At 39.7% G+C, this 26,064-nt stretch overlaps 2 protein-coding genes across 2 annotated transcripts; one reads left to right on the top strand and one right to left on the bottom strand.

Annotated features, from left to right (window-relative positions):
* Positions 1-10,097: 10,097 nt before the first annotated feature.
* On the top strand, positions 10,098-11,372 carry LOC129095952 (succinate receptor 1-like). Its single transcript, XM_054604573.1, has 2 exons — positions 10,098-10,173; positions 10,422-11,372. The coding sequence occupies exons 1-2, from the start codon at positions 10,123-10,125 to the stop codon at positions 11,370-11,372; spliced, it is 1,002 nt and encodes a 333-aa protein (XP_054460548.1). The 5' UTR covers positions 10,098-10,122.
* Positions 11,373-16,627: 5,255 nt separating this feature from the next.
* On the bottom strand, positions 16,628-25,349 carry aadac (arylacetamide deacetylase). The gene is made up of 5 exons (XM_054601761.1): positions 25,209-25,349; positions 22,899-23,127; positions 22,297-22,366; positions 21,078-21,249; positions 16,628-17,330 (listed from the first exon to the last, which is right to left on the bottom strand). Exons 1-5 carry the CDS (start codon positions 25,347-25,349, stop codon positions 16,710-16,712), a joined length of 1,233 nt encoding a protein of 410 aa, XP_054457736.1. The 3' UTR covers positions 16,628-16,709.
* Positions 25,350-26,064: the final 715 nt, after the last annotated feature.

Below are 26,064 nucleotides of genomic sequence, written 5' to 3'. Positions count from 1 at the left end.
AAGATTGCACAATCTCAATGTCCTGTCCCTGGATGTTCACTGGTTCCGGAGGACAGTGTTTCAGGTTTTAGGAAATGTTGGCTGTTGCCTTCACAGGAATACATGGAAAGAGATTTCAAAGAGGTTAATTCAGGAGTCAGTAAGGAGGCGTAATATAATCATGATGGTGGCAACAGAGTTTTAATAGAAAAATGATAATTGTACGGCAAAAGAAAATTGGCTCTGTGAGGCCATGTTTAGGGTCAACTGCTAACCCTGGCACAATTAATAACGCTTTCCATGTTAACCATCTGAGTTTAGCATGCTAACATATGTGCCAATCAGCACCAAATAGAAAGTAAAGTGTAGGCTGAATGTCATCCATTTTAGAGGTATTACACATAAATCAAAGTGCTGGACAAATTCATATTTTGACTTCTTGGTGGCACTAGATTAAAAGTGAAGGGATCATCAATGTTTTAATAATATTGTTGGGGGAATCTTATTTCAAGGCAATCCATGTACTAGCTGTTGTAATATATTACTAAAGGCAAAAAATGTAGGTTGTGCTAAAAGGGAAAAGTCAGAGGACCACCAGCGTTTGGGCAATCAGTCCTGTAGTTGTTGAGAAATTCTGGACCAGAGAGGTTGATCCCTATTTCCATCCATAAAGCCATGCCGCTCGTATGGAAAAAAATGTGGAAATATAAGCGTTTAAAGCATAGGCATAAAGGTGGTTAGACTTTATGAAAAGACACAGCAGTGTTTTGAATTACAAAGCAAATGAGGAACTGCAGCAAGAGAGGAGAGAGCAGAGAATGTATGCAGGTTCATTTTAGATTTATCTCCATCTGAGCAAAAATCCAATTTACATCCACCCCTCCTTGACCACACACCCATGCCGCCTCCCCTTCACAGCACAACATAATTCAAGGACAGTGAGTCAGCCAACCAATATCCGTATTGCTGAAACTTGAGCCGCCATGAGACAAACAGAGAGCTATGATGTCACAGGGCGAGGCCTCCAGCCCATCTACCTGCTGCGAGAGGGAGCAGGAGTGGAAACGAGATGGGGGAAACTGTTTTCTTTTTGTATTTGTTGTTTTCCATGTCTGTGTGCAGCAGAGCACGAAGTTGAGACATTAGTATCATGCCACGTATAATCGCCACCTGGGGAGGAGTAAGTGAGGAGGAGTTGGCAGAGCGACTGACCAATGAGGAAAGAAGGAGAAGCAGAGATGGATAAATGAGGATGAAGAAACACTGGAACAGGTGCCTGACGCCCTCCACCACATGCACAAATACAGAGCAACGTACACTCACAAAGCATGCATGCATTTCAATTTTATTTGACCTCTCGCAGAACCCTCTCCATATGAGAAACAACAGGCTAACCCTTCCCGACCACAGAACAAACATTTAAACTCTTAGTGGTTCCAGTGCTGTGAGCACCTCCAAACACCATCTCTCCTTATTTCCTCTCTTTATTTTTTTAAAACCGAGCAGACTGAGACAAATTCCTGTGGGTGTGTTATTTAGGAGAACTGTTGACCACATCGACAATGGCTGGCATAGTGTGTCCTGTCTGCTTGGTGCCAATGCAAACAAGCCAGGAAGTTGAACACCCCACAGGGGAAATTCATCATTCTCCACATCTGACACAGAGACATTATATAGAGAGATATTTACAAGTTGTCAGGGGTTATTTAAATTGTATTGTGTCTACTTTTGTGACAATTCTTAAGTCATCATCCTACTTTTTATTTTGCCAAATCTACAGTGAAAAACTAATGTCACCGTTCATTGCATTGTTTTCCTCCAATAATTTATTGTTAATTCTCTTTTCAGCAGGGTGGAGACGGATTTTAGGGCAACCCTGTGGTGCTACGTGATTTCCCCCTGACACCTTGTGACACCAATTAGGAGGCTTTGGATATGACAAGCCATTGGTCCGAACGCTGTTACTGAAAACAACCACAAAAAAAAACCTATCTAGCTGTGTTTCTTTGTGTCTGCTATTATATTGGGATGAGAGGGAGCAAAACAGAGGCAAGTCAATATAATACAATGATGAGGAGATGGGAGGGAGGAAAAAATCCTTACAGGAAGTTAAAATGAAGGAAAATAAAAAAGAGAAAGGGAGGAACGAACGGCTGATGTCAGTGTTGCATGGGACGTTTTCTGTTGTCATCCCGCGCTTTACTGTCTACTGACAGAGCTGCCGATTCAGGCCTCGTAGAAAAGGAGTGACTAGAGGGCTGATGTGCTGCGAAGAGTACTTGAAAATCTAATATATAAAGAGTACTCCCATACATACAGTGTATTGCAATCACCACAGAGGTTTACAAGACGCTCACTGTCTCCACAAAACCTTACTAAATCATTACAATGTGTTTTACATAATATATCCTGTTTTACGGCTCCAAAGTTCCCCACAGCAGTGCTATGATGTCATCCAGTCAAGACACAGAACAGGAGGGCTATTATGTTCTTAGCGGTCTGGTAATGTTCTCATCTGTAAAAACCTGGTGATGCCGGTAATGAAACAAGAGAAGACTTTGAAAAGACCCTGAGGTGTGTGTGTGTGTGTGTGTGTGTGTGTGTGTGCGTGTGCGTGCGTGCGTGCGTGTGTGTGTGTGTGTGTGTGTGTTTGTATTTGCTCGGAAACCAACTTCTGCAAAGAAAACTTACTAACTGCCACCTGCCTAAATGAATGGTAGTGATTCACGTCTATACTGACAAGGACGCAACTGGCAAATCACACACAGATGTTGCGAGTTCGGAGCGCAGCCCTGTGTGTCACACAGCTGTCAGTTTAATGCAGTAAAACAAGTTTCATAGCTTGTGAACAAAAATCCACAAAGACTCACTCAAGCTACCGTTTGAGAAAATGAAAAGCTGGCAGCTGCTTTCTGACTGTTCACTGCATGGAAAAGTAAATGCATGCTAGCCATGCTTTATATGCAGAGCAGCGTTAAAGCAGAGAGTTAGTACAAGCTTCACGCACAAATGTTAAGCGTCTGGATGTAGTCACGGCATGATATTAGTTGCTTCACTGACCCCGAGAGCTGGCTATCAGAGGGCTGAAGTGAAAACATGGCAGGGTTACATATTAGACCCTGCTGAGGCCAGGAAGTCTTTGCTCTGCAACATGTCCAGTGACTAGCGTAGCGATTAGCTGACGGTTAGCTGACCTGGCGGTGGTTTTGAATTTATATTTCCCAGTAGACAGCATAGGCAATCATATCAGTAACGCTGAGAAAGCCTGACACAGCAGACGCCATCAGCGTGTGTAAAACAAGCCTCTGGAGCTGCCGTGACTGAAAATGAAAAAGATCCACAGCAGGGCAAAGAAAAAGACATGTAGGAGGCACAGGGTTCAAACTGAGGGGGAATGAATGTTCCACACCACCTGGAGGACTAAAAATAGCAGAACGTGGGGGTCCTGGCTATTTAAATACATTTCCTGTCAAAATGAATGCCCTGACATGACTTAGTTTCAACACCTTGTCAGCTGACTTGTCACCTTGTCAGTTTTCATCATTTCTCCAAATCAGGTCCTTTTTTGTTTTTACCCAAAATATTTTGAACATGCTAAAGGGCCAAATGTAAAATATGTTATTAAGAAAAATAATACCGGTTATCAGAATCAGCATCAGCTTTAATGCCCTAGTAAGTTTGAACAATTCCATGGAATTTGACTCCAGTATTAGAGCTTACATGCATACATATAGACATGCGGCTAAAAACAGGGACAACAAAGCTGAACAAGGTAAACATAAACATTTGACATAAACATTTGACTACTATGTACAGATATAGATAATATCTGGTCATATCTGTAAAAAAAAAAAAAAAAAGGTTCCATAAATGTTTCTTGATGCCAAAGTCTGACTATTACTTACCTCGTTAGAGTTGAGTTTTACTTTGTGTCTGCAGTAGTCAGGCGGAAGAGGACGGGGGATTTCATTTGACATTGTGTCTCTGACACAGATAAAACAGCATGAACCTCACTTGTTCTCTCACTGAAGTAAAACTGTAAATTGGCCAAAAAAGCAATAGCTAGTTGGGTATTCTCAACTAATGATCATGTTTCACTGGACAGTATGTCCATTCACGTCTTAAACCTAAAAACAAGGACTGTTTTTGGGGCTTTTAAGGACAAATTTAAACCAGTTTGCATAACCGGTCCAGGCTGTGACCCCTAGAGAGGGACGAGATGAGAAGCCCTCAATCTCACCCCTGTCTGGGCATGCTAGTTTGACTGCCGCTCAAACAAACACTGGATGAATTATTGAAACACCCTCTGACTCGAGCCTATGAGAACATACTGGAATTTGAAGTTTGGAAGAAAATAAAGGAGACAGAAAAAAGTCTCTTTTGTGGAAGATTGTGGAAAGATGGTTAAAATGATCATAAAGGGAGATAGGAGATCATGGGGGAAATAGAAATCTAAAAAGAGTCAAAACGAAGAACTCAAAATAGCAGAGGAGACAGCCAATGAAGAGAGCACATATAATGCAGAGAGCTTGAGGATATAATGCTGCAAGTAATTCAACAACCTCAGCCCTATGCAGTAAAACGATGCAGTCCCTCATTTTTATCTGCCTTCATCTCATGTGATACACACTAAAACACTCATAAGCCCACACTCTACATCAGCCTTGATCCAATTAACTCACTGTCAAATGAACTACGTTGATAATTAGCTCAGAGTTGTAGTGATAAGGCTGTAAGTGTGTCACCTTGCAGAACTGGGACACTTTAAGCTACAGGGGCTGACGGGAACACTTACTCACTCACAGCAGGAGATACACACTCACTCACATGTGTTAACATGACAATCTAGTTCAAATAATACCAATATGTCCAATGATGTCAGGCCCAATCATTTAATCTTGTCTTATCAGCGGACCTGTGTTGTGTATGTGTGTTTTGGGGCTGCGGGGTGTGTGTGTGTGTGTGTGTGTGTGTGTGTGTGTGTGTGTGTGTGTGTGTGTGTGTGTGTGTGTGTGTGTGTGTGTGTGTGTGTGTGTGTGTGTGTTAGCACACGTCAGGGAACATCTGGGACAAATTACTTATCTAAAGAGGGGAGGAAGGAATGAGCACAAGTGAACTAGAAGATACACCCCATCACCTTTTCATTTCTTCATTACACACACACTCACACAAGTGATGAGGGCACTGTCACATAGTAAGTGGCACAGCTCCACCCTCTGCAAACTAGTCCATCCCAAGCTTTGTCAATTATTTCACTAGTTCTCTGTCTGTCTCCTTTTTGTCAACTTCATTTCCATTTAAATAGGACTTGCTCTCGTTGCCCCACATTAATCCATCAAAATAATTCATATTTCAGTTCATCTAATTTAGAGGTGTTTATTGTACATTTTTTTAGCTAGACAACTTCCCCAATATAATGTTCCTTCAACATAAGGCAGGACACTTGTAGAGTTGAGTCCACTATCTGAGTTTTGGGCTAATACTGCCCACTGCTGGATTATATTTGTCTCACATGATGTGTGCTGCTGGAATACCTTTGTTATTTATAATTCATACACAGTTGTCATCAATTTCCCTGTCTTGTGGGTCTAACTTATGAGGATTGTAATTGGTAAAGTTCTATGGGCACATTTTAAACCCCTTCCTACAACTCCACAAACACATACAGTTGGCAGGAGGCTACTGTTTTTTTCAGTAACTGCATTCAAATTGGTACATTTGTAAGTTAGTTTAGTGCAGTGGTTCCCAATATGATATTTGGGATTTCTGAATATCAAAAGAAAAAAGCAGCAAAAGAATTTCTGATGCCCAAAACTTTTTAGCTTTCCCTTTAGTCTTTTTTTCTTTTTTTTTTATCTCATGAATAAAACACAGAAAAACATCCCTTTGGTTGAACTGGTCACAAGCAGTTAACATATGAAGCTGGCAATAAGGTCACACTGGTTTAGTGTACTCTGTACTGCATTGTGGTCGTAGCTTGTAATTCTTAAGAATGGCTCAAACCCACACATGTACACACACACAAAGGCCTTAGGACCCTTTAGTTTTAAGTCAACCCACCTGCTGTAGTCATGCCATACATGTCTGAAATAGTGATGTGAAGAAATATGGCACTAGTGGGTGGAATAGGGTTGATGTATTAGCTAGTATCCAGACTCCCTCTGCAGGGCCAAATATTATTGAAGGTCATATGAAGTCCATCAAAAATATATGAGAGAAACATTCTTTGGTGGCTGGGAGGTTAAAATCCTGTTCAGCCCCTTGGCACTGCATGTTATTTTTTCTCCTTAATACCTACAACATAGATACTGAGAGAACTGCTCAGTTTTTAGTCTCTCTTTATCATTTTCAACTGCCAAATGGTTTAAATGTGCATACAGTTTATAGATATATTTGACATATAGTTCTACAAAGATGATAATTCTGACTTTCAAGGCTAAAGTCCACAGACCAGTCACTTTTAATTGTTCAAACCTCAGAACCCTATATAAACCTCCACTCAAAGTGATGGCCACATAAAGATAACAGTTAGTAATGAGGATGTGTGAAATGACAGCAATGTGTTAGCAGCACTCAGACTGATATATTTGTGTGGTGTGCCACCAGAGGGCACTGTCATTATATAAAATGGTAATTAAAAACACTTTTTCATTATTGGAAATAAGATTAGATCATTTGTCCAACTCCACCAAAGGCATATTCTATTCCCTCTCCCAGACAAAAAAATTTGCAGCACTTCATTCACAGGACAAAAAACGCCTTGCCATCTGCAGCCACAGGAGTCCTCCTTAGCCTAAAGACAGAAGCCTCGGTGGTCATCAAGGATCACAGGTGACGCCACGGTACCAAGGGCCATACCAAGTGCTGCTGACAACAGAAACAGCAGTGAAGGTCGAGGGTAAGGTCACTTGGATCCACACCAGCCAATGCAAAAGGATCCCAGAGCCTCCTCCCCCACCTAAAACACAATTGACAGTCTTGGACGCCAGCACACCTGACACAGTGGCATAGCCAATCATCTCACTCATTTTGTGTGGCTGGAGAGAGAAAGGAGGGAGTTTCTGAAACTGCAAAACTGTCATACAGAAAGTATTGTGGTAGGAGGCAGAATCATATGTGTACAGACTAGGCTATCTAAGTAACTGAGGTCTGTGTTCCACCTCATCCACAGGTATGGGTTGTTGTTGAAATACCATATTAAACATTCCATAGCTTGCTACAACACAGAGTTGCTTAGAGCTCACAAAAACAGCTTTAACCTTATCGATTAATGATGTGCATATGTAAACCATTTTGGGTAGTATCTATTGATGTCTCGATAAATTGTAAATACTTAAATGGCCATAGGAATGGCCAAAGTGGGAATTGTGGTGGCAATTTATTATTTTATTCTCTATATAACTTGTATCCATACCATACTATCACTTAACTGTTTTCCAATGTCTTCTGTTTGAGTTTTACTCTTAGACCATACTACTGTATATTATGTCTGACTTACTGTAATCTAACTGACTGACTGCATTTTGAGCTCACAACTGTCGTCCTCTCTCCGTAGCAGACAAAACAAGGCCTGCCTTGACATCTTAGCTCCATCGAAGAAGAGTGTCTGCCTGCACGGACGAGATAATGTGCAGCTGGAAGAATCAGTTCAGTTTTGTGTGAAACATATGTATACACTGCTAAACTCTTTAACCGGGGTTAGACCTCTGAACCATCTGTGGGGAAGGAGCTCTATCTATTCAGCTGAATTATTCTAAGTGTCTGTTCAATACATTTCTTAAAGACATTTGCAAGTTTTCTCTGGACGTTTATTTGTCACAGGGAAATCAATACATTTAATTTCCACAACACTGAGCTCTGCTGTGAACAAAGTGAGACATTACAAGAGGAGGCAAACTTTATTTACATATCACAAAGAAAATGTTGTTTGTGTCAAGCATTAAGCCGATGTAGAGTATATCGCACAACAAAAAGTGATGTTTTAGATCTGTGTCATTAAATCAGCCTAACCTTGAGGCTCGTCTCAGGTAAACTATACTGCCTGGTCTGAACCACATAAATCCTGCTTGTTTTGTAATGATAGACGACACATCCAGGAGAGCACTGCATGATGGTCTGAGAATTATCCGTGGTTGATGTTGGACGAACGTTTGTTTTGTGTAATGTGGAGGAAGGCCAATAGAGTTTATCTTATCTTATCTTATTTAACGCTTCACAGATGATCACACATCCTTTTGTAAATCATAAAAACCAAAGGATACGCTAAACCAAGTCAGTATCAAAAATAATACTTGTACCATCACCTCGCTGTTGGCCTCCACTAGAAACAAATACTTGAACTACTAAAGCACAGGAATGCTGAAAGATTACACTTGATCCCAGTGTAATGTAACAAAACAAACCACTGTCATCCCAGGCTGTTTTTTTTAAGGATATATGTCCATTTTATTATACCTAACTTACTGTCTCTAAAAATAATCCACCGTGACTTTGTCTCACATGTCTCTCAGCAGTAGATCATGTGCTTTGCAAAAGGCTGACCAACACTGTAAGCTTTGTTGCCAAAATATACTGCAGTCTCCCTGTCAGAATAAACATCATCAAGATGTATTATCCAACCAGGGGAAAGGCGCTGGACACCACATATAGAAAATGAAAGTCAACATTGTGGTGTTGTTTTGTGAACTGCCTTTGTATTCCAAAGCAAAGTGAATGAAATATAGTTTATGTTCCCCATTATAAAGACATATCAAATCACAAACAGGAACATTGTTATGTATTTTTTTTTTCTCATAATCGCCATTATTATTGCTCTAAGACTCCTTTTTTCACGTGGAGAGAACATTTGAAGATTTCTCAGTCAAGAAGGGGATCAGGTTTTGGCGACATCTCAAGGAGATATACTCCTACGTCGTTGCGAGTTGGGTAACAGTTGGATGTGATTAGTTAAGAAAGCTACACCCTCATTTGTCATTAACACATTAACAGATTCCGCTCATAAGCCAGTGAAAGTCTGGCCTATTATGCATGCACTATTGAGTAGGGGATGTATTACACATGGTCTGAAGAATGTTAGGCCAATTTCCAGGCTTTCTGAAAAGTCAAAATACTGGAACATCTATCGACTGCGTAATGAGAAAACTGTTTATCATATTTAGGCTTTTAGACTTGGACCTGGCTCCATTTTTTCTGCACATTTGAATATCACTCAGAACAAATATTTTCTATGCAAAGGAATAATGTCCCGCTCAATTTATTTATAGTAAAGCAGTTGATATAGATCACGCAACACTTTTCTTTCCTAACTATATTAAAGTCCGATTTAGTAGCTTTTTTTAGCTCTATACAAAATGATTTACTGCTCAGTGCACCATATTTGTAGCTGTCACAATGTAATGTATGTATGTATTTATGAATATGCCCATTTATAAAAATCTCACAATGCAAAACTTCTCCTTTCTTTGACAAATCAATTACTGTTTTATGTAAATGTCATGATACAAAATATTGAAATCTTTGAATGACAGCTAGCCTTTTTTTTAAAGCAAGCTTCTTGCATTGAACCAACAAAGAAAATGTGCCCTTGTTTTCACAGAAGCAGTACATTCTAAGATTTCTTTCAAACCCTTGAAAAAGAAACTGCTGCAATTCAAAAACTTGAACATCCACTTCAGGTTCACACCACACTAAACAGGAAAGACAGCAACAAGTTGTTGGTTAGCAACTTTGTGATGTTCCAGCACTGCTACCGAAAAATGAGTCGCAGTGCTGTATAATAATAATAGGTGTGAAAACAAGATAGGAAATGAATGTGTTTCCGTCAACTGAAATAACTAAGGGAACTTTGAAGGGCTTGTGGAAATTACAGTTCTCGAGAAATCATGATGACGAAATGATAAAGTCATTATCTAAATAATTTTTTTAGAGAAGTAGACTCTGTAAGGGAAATTGCATAGCTCAAAACTAAGAATTCAGCAGCCCGAAGCGGCTTTGTTGGTTAATATAATCTTTCCCTATTTAATATGCAAATGGGATTCCAACTGCCTGTGTGTTTTTTCTCAGCCATGTCATAGAAGAGGCGCCAGTACCCTCAGAACTCACTGTTTACTGTTTCCAGTGTACAGATAGTGGCTGCACCTGCTCATGGTCGCACTCCCTACTCACATTACCAGCAACTACCAGAACTACAGCATGGTAAGTCATATACTAACACAATGATAATGCTGTTCTGAATGTGTGAATTTAAAATTAGTTTACATTGAATCTGCTGTTGAAACTTGTCCTTAAAGATCACAGTTTATAGGACTTTTATATCAATGGAGTTTGATATAAGGAGTTTATATCAATACTCACCCGTTTGTTTCCTCTTCCCTCCCTTCCCCCTTACTCCCCTCCCGTCCAATGTTACTGACATTGTCTCTGTTTTCTCCTCTCCTCTCCAGATGCTTAATTGTACAAAGATTAAGGACGTGCTGGAGAGGTACTACCTGTCACCGTCTTATGGCATCGAGTTCTGCATTGGTTTCCCCGGCAACCTTCTGGTTATACTTGGCTACATATTTTGTTTGCCGAAGTGGCAGAGCTGTAATATTTACCTCTTCAGCCTGGCAGTCTCCGACCTTATTTTCCTCTGCACGCTGCCACGCCTCTCGTACCTTTATGCAAATGGCCAATCAGAGACCAGTCCCTATGCTTGTGTTATCAACCGCTATGTCCTCCACGTCAACCTCTACTCATCCATCCTGTTTATGGTTTGGCTTAGCATGGATCGCTTCCTGCTCATAAAACATCCAACACAGAACCACTGCCTGCTGAGGCCGCGATCAGCCCTGATTGTGACGTGTTTGAGCTGGCTAGCAGTCAACGTGGAAGTGGCTCCAATGATATCACTGATGGTCCACGACCTTCAGCAAGGAAACTGGAGTCAGTGCAAGGATTTTGCCAGCCTCAAAGGAGACGTGAATACTTTGGGCTACAGCCTGGGGCTAACCTTTACAGGTTACTTTCTCCCTCTGCTTGGACTTTGCGGTTTCTCCTACCAAATTGCACATCTGCTCCGTGCCCAGGAAATGGCTGTGCAGCGCAAGAAATCGTCGTACAAGCGGCCTCTCAGGGTTGCTCGATCGGCTGCGATCTTGTTTCTGGTTCTCTACTCTCCCTATCATGTGCTGAGAAATGTCAGAATAGCGACTGGGCAGGCCAGGGCAGGGCTGCAACTGTGCACGAAGATGTACATAGAGGGCCTGTACATCTTGACCAGACCGTTGGCCTTCTTGCACAGTGTCATCAACCCTGTTTTCTACTTCTTAATGGGTGACAAGTTCAGAGAGCTCCTATTCGCTAAGCTCCGAAAGCTGGTGGGGAAGACGGAGCCTCGCAGAGAGTCAGCCTGACCAAATCCAACACAAGGTACCTTCATATGAGACTCACATCAAGATGGTACGTCCATACTGAGCTCCATCTTTAAAAAAAAATTGTTTAAATGTAATGCTTTTCTTTACTTCTATTGCATTTTAGAAAAATATTTAAATATTTTCGAACTGTTTGTTTCATAAGTATCACATGAGATATTTGGTCTTAGCAGAACATATTTGTCATCCATATTAATGATGATCGTGGTGACCATATCCACACATATTGCATGGTAACAAGTGGAACTCAGGTCAAGTTACCATCCATGTTGACAAAGTAACGTAAAATAAATAAATGATCTGTCTCTTATCTTATCTATTTTTATAGTAACAATCTGTTTAAGCATGTATGTAAGTATGTATCTGCAGATAGGTTGTTGTTTGTATTTGTATCTGTATATTTTGAAAAAGCATTTTCATTTATGTTTGTAGTCGGATGAAAACAGTGGTGCATGTTTTGTCATTTGCACTTCTAATTTGGGATATTTGTAAAATACAGTCAACATTGTATTGAATTATTTTTAAATGTAATAAAGCATAACCAAAGTCATCTAAAAATAATTGACTGCTACTAATTATTTCCATTGGAAGGTTATCGATTTTTTATAAAAGATCGACTGTTTTTTTAGCTGGGAGTGACTCTTTGAGAGAGTGATTTCCAAATATCAGTTTTGTACATGTTTGTCAATCACATAATAATCCATTCCATGTATTTGGCTTCATGCCTGATACTTTAACACTTTTAATCAAAAATCCCAGTGATAATCAACATTGCCAACCAATACTTGGCTATGGTGGATTTTTCCCCAAATTTTTCCTGTATAATGTGAAAGTTGTATAGCTGGTTGTCTGTGATTATTTCAGAGAACTTTAGCTGTTATTTCAGGACTCTACAAATTTCCTATCTTCATTTTTTAAATGGGACATTCAACAACGGAAATGTTGAAAAAGAGTATTTATTATCCTTAACACATACTAAAAGAGGACTATCCTGAAAATCAGCCAATGAAAACAGTTTTATGATTTAATCTTTGTTGACTTTGGTCACTGTCTCTCTCCAGATTCAGTAAAAAAAAATATTTTCTTTCCTACTCATTGTTTTATAGCACCAAGGTAATTTCTTTGGTAGTGTCAGGGTTTTAATAGGATAGAAAAGATAATTGAAGGGTTTGCATTTGGCTTGTTTCAAGTGTTTGTTTATTGAAACCCTATAATATATTCTATTAGCGTTCTTGTTTCTGTCTAAAGTTGTAATCATCTGGAGGTCTCAGCTCTCATAAAAGTGACCTCTCAGTGACCTTTGAAGCTTATTATGGCCCTGAATCCCCATCAAACTTAATAGGGCTTTCATGTCCATTCACTCCATGCTTAATCCCTCATTTTATTCACATCTCCCTTGGATTGAGCAAAAAAAAAGAAAAAGCAACAGTTAATCATTGGGCTGCGTTCTGACTGCATGTTTCAACTTTACTAATATAAAAGCCAGAGGAGTTGTTCTGTGATGAAGTTGATGGGGAAAAAGCAGCAGAAAAGTACATTGAGGATAATTACAAAACCTAAAGCTCTATATTACATTCTGGGAAGATAATTTAGTGTTACAGATAGAGCCAATGAGGGCATTACAGGGCACTTGGTCTTTCTACAGGTTTTTAGGTAGGTTAAACTTGTGGTTTCTTAAAGAAAGCACTTACTCGGAGCAATGATAATGTGGTGATAAATGTATGTGAACAATGAAAGTTATTTGTCTCAGACTCAACATTAATGAAGAAAATAAATCAACCTTGACTGGCTTTGGCCTAAATTGATGCCTCAACGTAGAACATTGTTGCACCAAACCTGAGAGAAAATCATGTTACATAAAGTGCATATTTGCATTAGCAGTATGTGCATGCTTACTAATGCTTACTCACATTCCTGTGCACTTTACATACTGTATGTTGGTATAATCCGTGCAAGAACACTACATTATTTACAATTTCGAGGAATAATCTGCCATAATCCATTTCACGTTACTGTTATTAGCCATCATATTCGCACATCTGCACACAAGACCACCGTACAGAAGAATATGACCAGCATAGTGTAGCACATAACCAGTCCTCTCATTCCCTCAGAGGCGTGGAGTGTTTTGTTTAACATGCTCTGATGAATGAGGTTGACCTATTTGAATCATCCTGTTGTATAAATGGATTGTTCGCACTCATGGATCATCCTCTCTGCTATAAAGAGAACAAAAAAAATATTTTTATGGATAGAACGTGGGTAGGTGTGTTTCGTGTTAGATTTGTGGATTCTTGCAGTATGTTTGCAGATCAACTGTGTACTCTCCCTCAACTATATGAACCCTCAACTGATGCAACCTGTACGGCTTCACCTAAGTGGAGCCAAGTGGATTTGGTGTGTCCGAGTCAGTCTACACAGAATATAGTATATTTTACTTTTTTACTTTTGTTACGTGTAATATATCTGTTACCTCATGTAGGATGACAAGACATTTCTGTTCCTCTTTGTTCTCTATTATTGTACAGCATGTCTTGCTCTCTTTACATGATATGTGATTGCATACACACACACACACACACACACACACACACACACACACACACACACACACACACACAACACACACACACACACACACACACACACACACACACACACACACACACACACACACACACACACACACACACACAACACACACACACACACACTCACACTCACACACAAACAAGCTGAAGTGATCAGTAGTTACAGGTCAAGTTAATTTATTGACAGACAACATTGAAATTAAAAATGAGCCAAATCATAAGTTCATCAAGAGGAAATCCAAACCAAAAATACATATTTACAGTTGAGAATGTAGCAGTGCTTATGCAACTTAATTATAATGATACTGTATTTTCTCTGTAAAAATTAGAAAATGGTAAAAAAAAAAAAAATGGCTGAAGCAATGATATGCCTGAAAATGGTGACTTTGGGGTTATTGGTGTCAGCTGTGACTCTTTTTATTCAGTAAAGCTTAAAGAACAGTGAAACATTAGATAACAGTCATATGAAGGTTTGATTTAGCCATCCCATGTGCTGAGAAGTCAAAGGTTTATGTCACCCACAGGCAGAAATATAAAGGAGATAAAAGGGAGAGACATGTGAATGGTTTCAAGCCTTCTCCTATGACTGTTAAGAACCACATTTCCTCTCAATTTGTTAGAGCAGAGGTTTAGGGACTAAAAGTTGACTAACGATTAATCAACTGAAGTTAAACCTCCACAAACAGAAAAAGGCGTACAGTCTTAGTGCCAGCTAAATGTTACACATTTCATGCACTTGATCTTACACTGGCAACTTGCCTTAAAAAAGCAGCGTTTGTGGAATTGCCTACACACATTACATAAAGGCATATATACAGGATATATATATTAGGAGCTATAGTATCTTATTTATTTTTAATTTGAAGAACGGGCATTACTAAATAGTGGACCAAACAGAATGACAGAATTATATCTGGACCTGTCACTGATAAAATAATGAGAATAAACAATAATCTCCTCGGAGCATTGTTTAGTTCCTTGACACTAGCAAGCGCAGCTAATCGAATTAATACGGCAATGGATTTACTCAATTTAGCCGATCAAGTCAACCGTTTGCTGTGCACAGACAGTTTGCTAGAGAGATAAACTGTGTAAGAGAGATGTGAGCAATGACAGCATGAAGCAAATAAAAAAAGTTGCTCAAAGTTGCTCAAAGTTTTGTTTGCACATATTCTAAAAAGAGTCATTTTTTTAAATTTAATTCGGAAGATCCTGTCTTCTTTTCATTGTCGATAACTGCCATAAATATTTAGTGTGTCTGTATGTTAATAGTATCCTACCTGAAATGATATAGAAATGCATGTTGTTGAATTATTTAATAGATGTAACGGTAGGCTACAGAATGCAATTTGGACATTATGATGTTCAGATCTTTATAGACCTTTTTTAGACCTCAGTTTTAGTTGAATACCCTTGATCTAGAAGGTCAAATTTACAAAATGCAAGGCTGTTTACTCGCACGACAATATAATCATACTTGAACAAAGAAGAGGATACACACATACACCCCTATAAATCTTAATATACTATAATATCGAGCTGACTTGAGGATTGAGATGTGCTGTAAATATTAAGGGTCCCAATAATTTCCTGTCCAAATTCCCTCTTGGACGTTATCCCTCTCTTTGCCATATTTCTTCATCACACTCAGATAAGCTCAGTTACAAAATGTGTGTGTGCAAGGTGTGAGGATGTTCAGAGATGTGCACAATGTTAAAGCATGATCTCCTGACTTATGGAATGTGGCTCATGAAATTTTGTGTAGCCCTGATGTGTAATTATAACAATGCAAAAAGAGTTGAAATCATATATGTGGAAATTAGACTAGATGCAATTAGATGTTGTGCTGATGAAGATAACATTAACTCTTCAATCTAAATATTTGATTATACCAGTAAACACCTCCCTGTGTACCTCATTTGGATGGGTTACACAACTAAAGGCTTGTTCTTTCCTTGTGGAAAACAGTGTTGCTGTATTTAAACATATCACTTACCAATCTGTGATGCAATGTCAGGAACCATTAGTTATATTTTTGCAAACACGTATAAAAAAAACTTAGGTTTCAGTATCAGCTGCACTCGATGTTAACTTTGGCCAGACTGAATATCATTTTTTGCTGTTGTGAAAATCCTTTCCTCCTTTGCCAAGACTTACACTGGATTCTTAGAAACCCATATGGGATAGCTCCGATATCACTTGTGGAATGCCTTGCTAATTTACAGTATTATTATTGATGCAATAGTTATATAAGATCAGGTAGAAGGTCTTGTGATGGGAAACAAGAACAAGCAGCACCACAAAAGGCCAGTTAAAAAAAAGTATTACAATTCATAACGTTACAACTTTTGTGATATTCCCCAGGTTAGATTTTCCCCTTCAGATCTCCCTGTCAGTTAGTATTGTGTTTGGTTGACAATTAACACAATGCTGTACAATCAAGTACAATACTTGAGTACTGCTGTCATATGTGTTGTGTTCTATTCACAACAGATTGTGTGAACAAATCAGCACTATTCTTTCGAAATCCTGTTATCTACTGGTATCTAATGTGGTCCATGAGTCGAAAACCAGAAGAAGTTGCTTATTTCTCAATATATTTACAGAAAAGTAGCATGACCAAAGAAAAAGAAAACTTGAACCCATGAAGGGGAAAAAAATGCACCTAACCAAACACTGGTGCATTGTATGTTGGAATGTGGAATGAATATTGATAGTCCAGAGTTTTTTACAAGTTTTCCTCCAGCCATTTGATATAGTTGTCTGTCATGCGACGTGCGATCAGGAAGTCAGTTGGCCACACGGTGAACATCAGCCCTCCATGAAATCCTGTGTCGTAGTGTTCATGCGTCACCTCAACACCAGCAGCACGGAGCCGTGTGACATACATGATCCCGTCATCTCGGAGAACATCATACTCACATGTCAGGATGTAGGCCTTGGGCAGAGAGCGTAAGGCTGAGTCGGGAACCAGCAGGGGTGATGCCCTCGGGTCGGCAATAGATCGAGAAGGTCCGTCCATCCCAACTCCCTCTCCCTCTTGCACCACAGAGGGAGCACTGTAGTTGTATTTTCTATGATATGTTTCTGGCAGAAAGGCGCTCCAGTTGACAAACTTCAGCAGGCTGGAAGACTCGGGGTTGTTGTGAGTGTTGGCCATCATGGCTCTGAAAAGGGCCTTGTCGCTAGTGAAGTACTCACTCCAGAAACGCACCATGAGGGTGCGGGGCAAAATGGGCATGTCCTGATTCTGCTGATAGGAAGGCGTGTTGAGATCCAGAGCCTGCAGTACGGGGTAAATGAGTGCTTGGGCCTTCAAATGAACTTGCTGTCCAGGCTCCTTTTGTAACTGGGAAGAGAGACAGTGAAATATTGGTATTTATTAAAAATAAATTATAACAAATATTTTTAAATGCAATTAAATATGTGCATTTTTTAGAGAAATACAAGTCATAGTTGTTTACAGGAATAATTGCATCACCCCCAGTGTTCTGTATCTGTTTTTCTCTTTACTGAGCTGTAGAAGAACTCCTGACTCATGGATGTAGAAACAGAACTGGATGGCGCAATGGTACAGCTGGCCTCTAGAACATAACTTGGTCAGTGCTATAATAAAACAAAATGTGTTGAACTGAAAGCAATTGAACCTGTTTTTATGGAATACTGTTCCTCCGTTATCACATTTAATCAGGATCTAATCTATCCATGCACTGCGTTGACAAGCGGTTTTGTGTCTATCTGCACGCCTCTTAGCTCCTCTGGCTGACTTTTTGGGTAAGATGAAAAAGGCATTGATTCACTTTTGAGGGAACAGCCATGTCCAAAGAGGGTGGATCCAGGCTGCAACCTCCAGGTCTGAAAAGTGAATCCAAGGCGAATTTGCCATATATTTGCATTCTTTCAAACGGCCATCAGGGGGCGACTCTTTTTGTTTGCAAAAAGAAGTACGAAGTTGTTTAGAAATCTATGAGAAAATGACCGTACTCCTCACTTGAATTATTACCTCAGTAAACATGATTGTACTGTCTCAAATGCTAGTTTCAAGTCTTCTTCAATACAGAATGATGCTCATTTGTAAATGACTCTCCCATTTAGAGTAATATAGACTAAAAAGTAGTGTATGCTTTAGGGCGTGGCTACCTTGTGATTGACAGGTTGCTCCGTTCATCCTGTCTGTGAGTTGTCCTTGTTTTTGTCTTAGAACTTTAACCCTTTCCCGTTGTGTTTGCAGTTAATTGAAGTTCATCGTACCATTTTGGTTGCGCAAAAATATCTTGTTCAATATTTGATTGTATTTATCTCCTCTTTCTTGTGTCACTCCAAAAAAACAAGATGGCAATGGCCAAAAAAACTCAAGACTCAAAACAGCAGTCCACAAACAAAAGGTGGATGTCAGGGCGGCTTTGTCCACTTTTTAAATACAGCCGATGGGTGAATCATGGGATCACCCTAATAACAGTGTGAACCAGTGAGTGGACTGGGTGTTTGCCCCGAAGCAAACAGATCCCAATCTACCAGCCAGATGCTGTTGCCAAATGTCTACTGATAGGGTGCTCAGGGACATGAAGTGTGCTCCAGAATCTTGTAGGCCCAGAAAGTGAAGCACTCAACGGGATAAGCTACTTTCCATGGTGCAACACCATAAGTTTAAGGACTAGGTTATGAGATGCTTTTCTTTGAGTTGATCCAACCCCCTACAGCGTAAAAGCTGTGTCAACTTGACTCTTTTTAACAAGGCCCATCGCGCGGAATGAGTCATCAGATTGAGTGTCTAGGCAGAAAAAAGCTACAATTATGTTTCTGTGGACCTACACGCAAACATCTTTACCAACCAATGCAAGCTTGTTGATCCGACATCCGGTTGGGAAGTTTACTTTTTCTTTCAGAGCTTAGGCAAACATTTCAGCATAGTACTGCCACAAGTGGTCTTGTCACTGACCCATCCATATACATTAATACATCTGAATTATTTCACAATGTAGTGGTCAATGCACTGTCACTGCGGCTAATTGTTTTCTTTCCTCAAATTATGTCTACGTGTCTTTTACATTGTGGTTTGCACAGTGACACTGCTTCTTAGTGGACACAAACTCTTTACCCCCAGTCCGTACAATCATGAAAGCTACATACAAACACACTTTGACACACAGACACACAGACAAACGTCTAGCTATCCATGGACGTTCGCTTATGTGCAGCTTTAGACCCTCATTCCCCAGCGCTAAAATTGTTCTTGGGTTGCGTGCACACATATTGAATACACGAGCACCTCTAGTAGTCTAAAGCCAGTCCTTTAAAAGAAAAACAAAGGGGAACCGTCTGGGAACATGAAAAATTAGGTTTGCAGTTCTATGGTGACTACCCAATCTTCCAGCTTGAACATGTTTGGTGTTTATCAGCCCTCTAATGCAGGGAAAATTTCCTTTCTGATATTTTCACACATTTGTTATGTTCGTGGGGATACCTTTCTTTATGTTCCTTCCTTCCTGAACCATGTCAATCCTGTGCCCTATTATAATTATCCGTGGTAGCTGAGGTACAGGAAGCAAAGGACTTTAAGATAAGATAAGATATTCCTTTATTAGTCCCACAACGGGGACTTAGGCAAACCAAAGCAAATTAACCTGACCTGACCATAGCTGGCATTTGTCTTCCTTGCCAGCAGCCACAGGCTCCTGCTGCAGGGCTAATCTAATGATCATTAACGTGCACAAGAAGAAAGCTCATGCTGAGTCCTTTTAAGCCATTATTGTCTCTTTGGGTTAATGTCACAGTTGCTAGAGAAATGTTTTATAAGAGTTGGGAGAGTGTCCTCTTTAGAGTGCCAACTCCTCTGTAGCTGGTCTGGTTTATCCTGGCTCAGTGCATACATGCAAATCCAGTGTGCATTGATGCAAAATCAGTGCCATAAAACTAGTGTTTAAAGCCTACATTTATTGTCACTAAACTTTCAACAGCATTCAACAAAACAAAGCCTTGTCATTCCAATTATTTTTACTGTGTGTGAAACTGTGCTTAAGCTAGAGGATAGTTTTAGAGAATTCACAATAACCTAAACCTAAGTAACTATTACGAAAGTAAATTCCAAAGAGATTAATTTAAGAGAGCTAAACTCTTCACCTTGTTAAGGCTTATTCTCTGCACCGTCATTGTATCCGTTCAGCTGCCTTTAAAAATGTACAGTTTCTTTTTCTAGCATGGTTCTTATATGTGACGAAATCCCAGCCCTCGTAAATCAGTATCCCAATATCTTTTTCCTAGTTTTTTCTTTTTTATCTTACTGTAATTTGAAATGGCCAGTTCCCTAAAGTCCTAATGTTATTAGGAGTGGGCTTAATGTTATGTTTTTGCATTCATACAGTACGAATAATTGTGAAAGTGTACTACTTTTTATTAGTAGTAATACTATCATCGTTGTTATTATTAGTCACATTACTTTTACTGATGCCATTACTGCATCGATTATCATTTTTTTTCTACTATATCCACTGCTGTTGTTATTATTAGTATTCATAATTTCTCCATCATTATTCTGCTTACTACTCTCATTATGTAAGTCATTTATTTCAAATGCATAGAATGTGCCTAGTGCAGATAGATTAGTGTCCATCCTGGGAGAGGGATACCTGCTCTGTTGCTCTCCCATAGGTTTCTTCCTTTTCTTTCCCCCAGTAAAAAAAATTTGGGGGGAGTTTTTTCCTGTACCGCTGGGATGTTCCTTGGACAGAAGATGTCTTATGTGTACACATTGTAAAGCCATCTGAAGCAAATTTGTGATTTGTGATTTTGTGCTATACAAAACAAATTTACTTAAATCAGTGAATATGAATCAGAGAAATCTGCTTAAAATGAATGATATTAACTTCTGAATAGTTGAAACAAGGATAGGTGATAGGCTATAAAGTAGTCGGTCCCTACTAGTCACCTCAGACCCAGCACAGAGCCCATGTTCTTTTGTTCAGGGTAATACAATACTATATATTATAAACAGGCTCATTAATATTGCCTCATGCTTCCTCTTCATACAGTTCTTTCTGGTTCCACATGTGAACCAGAAATATAGAGAAAGACTAGAAAAAAAATACAGATTCAATACCTGCTGCGAGACAGCAGCTGCCAGGTTCCCTCCAGCACTATCCCCAGACACAGCAATGCGTCCTGGGTCCACAGAGTATCGGGCCAGCACCCCCTTCTGGAGGAAGTGTTTGACAACACTATATACGTCCTCATATGGGACAGGGAAGTGGTGAGCAGGGGCAAGTCTGTACCTGGAATAGCATAAAAGGTGAAGATTAAAGCTAAGCATAAATAAACATGATAGTTCAAGGTCATGTGAACAGACAACATTTTGAGCCATGGAAAATAAACATTAAGACATTTTTATGGGGATAACTAGATCATCAGATTAAGGGCAAATTTCCTTTTTTTAATTTTTTTATTAAAATAGTTTGTTACCACATTCACATGCAGCTGTTTTAAAGATCAGCTCTCTCATTTGTCCATGTTTGGGAGAAGAAATACATTTATAAAAAAATAAAACAGCAGATTTTTTTTTATAAAGTAACTAACTTATTGTTTCAAAAGAATACCTCACAATCTTGCTGACTTCAAGTGTTGCAATAACTGCAAACTATGGTCCTGAAATAAGGTCCATTAAATAAATTTGCTTAAAGCTGTGTGTTCTGAATTGTTTTGTGTTTCAATCTAAAAGCCAAATGTGACACCTGGCTGACTACGAGATTGTGAAATGCTGGAATTACTCATTGAACCATCAACAAATTACAGACAGGAATTTGGATGTGGCAGAAAAGGAAATACCCCCACACACTAAAACATGGATCCACTCTACTCTGTTAACTATGCTGTGGCAACAAGCACAACCCCGTTATACTCCCTAAAAAGAAAGTATCCCTTGATGACTGTGTACTGGACTTTCAGCATAAATGTTGATTGCTAAAGCTAAAAATGAATAGTGAATAGTGAATTAAAGGATAGAGAAGGAGTATTGTCAAAGTCACAGTACTAACAGGCAGAGTTAGAGCCGGATGAGCCAAAGAACAACTGTGAGTGTAGCTGTGACAGGGCAAGGCCTGTTGAGACCAAAATGAAAACCTGTTAGCTTCACTCTACTGCATCCTCACTTACATCTAGCTTGTGACTAATGAGGGAGGACAGGCACAGAAAATGTTGTGAGTGGCTGAGAGAGTTTGAGTTTGGGGAACAGTATGAACTATGAATAATACAAATAAAACAGCAGTTTGTGCACTATATTACAGTAGCTGCAAATAACTGGCCATCAATTATTAAATACTTACTCTACTGAAAGAACCACTGCATCTAGCTCGGTGACAATTTTTCTGGCCAGGAGATCATATGGACTCATCCCTGCATGGACAGAGAACATAGATCAGAACAGAGATTTTAAAGCAACACGAACCACACATGAAGGTAACGCTTCAGTTACAGTGATGAACCTGCCTCCTGGCAAGATCTGTGTCACTCTAATTGTTACAGCCATTCAACAGATTGCAACAACAACATGAGACGTGTCAAACTGCATGCACACTCATGTCTTTACGTTTTGGATTAGCAAGGGTAACCACCCTCTGAGGTTCCCACCGCTCCAGCAGACGGTGTGTTATTTTCTCAGGAATCTTGGAAAGCTTTGTGCCTTGTGTACTTTTTTCATAATTTATAACAAAAATAGAAAAGTCACAGGGAGTCTATGTTAAGCTTTTAAGTCGTTTGTCACATCAACTTCAGAATACTTCCTCAATAAAATTGTAAAATGAATGTGTGAGGAACACAAGAATATTTATTACCCATTAACCATTAACCAATCCATGCATCTATCCATCGTCCCTACAGTCGTAATTCTGTGTGATGACGGAGCAGACAGGCCAGCCTATCAACTTACTGGAGCTACCCAGACACCATCCTCCACCATGCAGGTATATGACAGCTCTCCTGAGCTCAGCGTCACCGCCTCTCTGCTTGGGCTGGTACAGCACCACCTCCACTCCATCAAATTTCTCCTCTGTCACCTTGACATGCTTGTCAGACACAGGCACAACCTTTTCAGCCAGAGTGATGAAGTACATTACCCCCATGTAGTCCTTCAGCCCCAGTAATTCACTGAGGTCTGCCTGGAAAGTTAAGCAGAAAGACAGCATGAGATTCAGAGAGAGAACCAATACATAATTGATCATTGTTCATCAATCCTGGGCCATTATTGTTACGTCTGATACTTACAGAGATAAGATAATCCTTTATTAGTCCCACAGCGGGGAAATTTACAAGCACAGTAAAACTATTTGCAGGCTGTTTATCCTAAGTAAACAATTGCCTTGAACGAAGCTCATGATATTAAAAGCCCAAAGGTTTAAGAGGCTACCCTACGTGGCCATATTACAGAGGCAGAGAGGGAGACTATAGTCATGTGAATGTTGCCTGGTAAAATGTCAACAGCCCCCTGCAGTAATCTGTCTTGAAAAGCCGAAACTTCATGTGAAGTTATTCAAGCATGACTCCATTATGTGTGATGAGGCAGGCAGTCAGCGTCTGGCATGAGGCTAATCAGGTGACGCTCTTCTACTATGATCGCAACGCACTCAAAGAGCCACCCACTGCAAGCTGAGTACAGCTGCATACAGTGAAGCACAGTTGAGAAAAGCGTTTGTCACGGGTCATTTGCTAAAGTTAAAAATAAAAGAAAAAGCCTTATAAAACAAGTTCTAGTGAAATCCTATCAAATTGAATATTTGGTTTGTAAAAGAAAGAGATATAAGTCACATACTATCAGTGTCTATATGCTCCAAGAGTTGCACCTAATCACATTGTGTAACACTTAATCTAATGACACCATGATCGGGTAATCAATCATTTAACCCCTGTGCATTCCTTTAAAACATTGATTTGATGTCCTTAGGCACAAACACGTTTGAACTAACTTCTGCCCTTATCATTGAATATAAAAAAATATTTCATAGAATTTTAACCCTCTAAATCTCAGTTTGTGAGCAATGCCAAAATTGTGATTACTTTCTGTATACTAACTGCCAACTGCCTTTCATAGTCTGGGCTATGTAACTGATTAGCAACAACGCAGCATCTGATGCATTGCATCAAACACTGCAGTGCTCCATAATACAGCAGCAATAACCCTTGTGGAAAACAGTATGTGTTTGCTCCATAGGGCAAACATGAGAAAATGACTCGATCTGTTGGAAAATAGTAAAAACTAGACTATTTTGAAGCCAGGGCTCTAGATTGAAATGCCTGCTATAATAACATGCATGCTATCATGTTATGTCATATTATGCTTTTATGGCCTTGGGATCAAAACATTGTGATTATAATGGGTTTCATTGTGGACATTCGTATACTTGCACGGGTCTGAGTGTCTGTATTTCGTCAAACTTTTTTTATTATGGATTTATTATAGGAACTGAGGTTGAACTTCTAACACTCGGAAAGAAAACAAAAAACTCACATCCTTGCCAAAATGTGTGCCATATGCCTGGTCCAGGAGCAACAATGCAAGCTCAAATGAAATATTTGACTGTGATGCATTTTAATGATTAAATAGAATTGACTTAATAAAAGACTCTTTAACCAATTACATGTCCTGTTTAATTAGAGGCAGTTGCTTTTCTGCACTAACTATTTCTTCACACATAATCAAACTACTGCAACACCTTTCTAGTTGTTGAATTGAGTGCCAAAGGTGTGGCCAAACAACGCTACTACACATGTTTACACTTGCGTTACAGCCATGTAACAGTACTTACTTATATAGTATTGTAAACGTGTAGAGTCCTATGGGCTACAGTCAACCACGGGCGTCTAACGCTCATTACCAGAGTGGAGTTCCCTTAATAAGGTCTATTATTAGAACAGGTGAGCACATGGATACAACACATGGATTAGCATCTGACATAATCTGGTGTAACAAGCATTTATATCCACATCAGCAAAAATACAATAAACGTTTAACCTGTCTGTTTAGCTCCAGAGAGAACAAACACAAAAAAAAAACAAGACAATTAGCGTATTTATGCTTTAAAATAACTTAATCATGTATTAAACTGAAATACGCACGGTGCTGGGTAGTGTTTTTCTATAGGGATCTATGTCCAAAGAAATGATCAAAACACTACCAGCCGACCTAATGTCCAAATAGCCTGCAAGAATACAGTTGTTGTTGTTTTTTTTTCTCTTTCCTTACCAGGTGGCTGAGACTTCTGAAGAAGGAGTTGGTGAGCATGAGTTTCCATCTCTCCTCGATCTCCTCGGGAACGGGCTCATAAATATAATAAGCGCTAAAAGAGCAGAGCGCCACGAATAAAACGATGCTTCCAAACCTCATTTTTAGGAACGTGCGTGCCCAGCAAACTGACTGCAGGGTGCAAACACACACACACACGCACACGCGCACGCACGCACACACACACGCACGCACGCACGGGGCTGGTTAGCGAGTCACTCTGGTGCGCGACACAAAGCTTTACGCTCGGAATTTTAATTTTTTGGATCCTGGACCTGCTAAATATGACAGCACGTGTTTGGTGTCATTTGATGGATATCGTGCATGTTCGGAGCTTTTTTCTTTTTTTTTTTTTTTTTTCTCTCTCTCTCTCTCTCTCTTCGCTGTTCGTGCGCGTCCCCGTCATGCATGTCCGTCTGGTGGAGCAGTGGAATAAAAAAAAAATGAAGTGTCAATGATAGAGCTAGAGACAGGAGCGCGCACCCTGTCCCACCTTGGCCCGCACAGTCCCACCTTGGCCCGGGTTCTTCAGGTGCCTCCTTATAGCGTGGAGGTGTAGCTTAAACTTTAAAACTACCAAGATGCGACATAATTGTCATAGTTTGCAAAAACAGCAAGTCATAAATATTATTATTTTTTAAAGGGGATGGCTCCAGATTTCTGTGTTATCAGCTGTGTGCTATGTGTTCATCCAAGTCTCCTAATAACGAGAGAAATCCATATCTATGGAAAGAAGTGGCTGTCAAACAGACGGCCAAACAGCTAGGGTTGCAAGGCAGCCTGAGCTAATTATATTATCTGTGACAGAGCCAGATGA

This window comes from Anoplopoma fimbria, chromosome 1 (genome assembly GCF_027596085.1).
Source record: "Anoplopoma fimbria isolate UVic2021 breed Golden Eagle Sablefish chromosome 1, Afim_UVic_2022, whole genome shotgun sequence".
NCBI classification, from domain to species: domain Eukaryota; kingdom Metazoa; phylum Chordata; class Actinopteri; order Perciformes; family Anoplopomatidae; genus Anoplopoma; species Anoplopoma fimbria.
The sequence above is the reverse complement of the archived record's forward strand: the minus strand, read 5'-3'. Positions and strand labels throughout refer to the sequence as shown.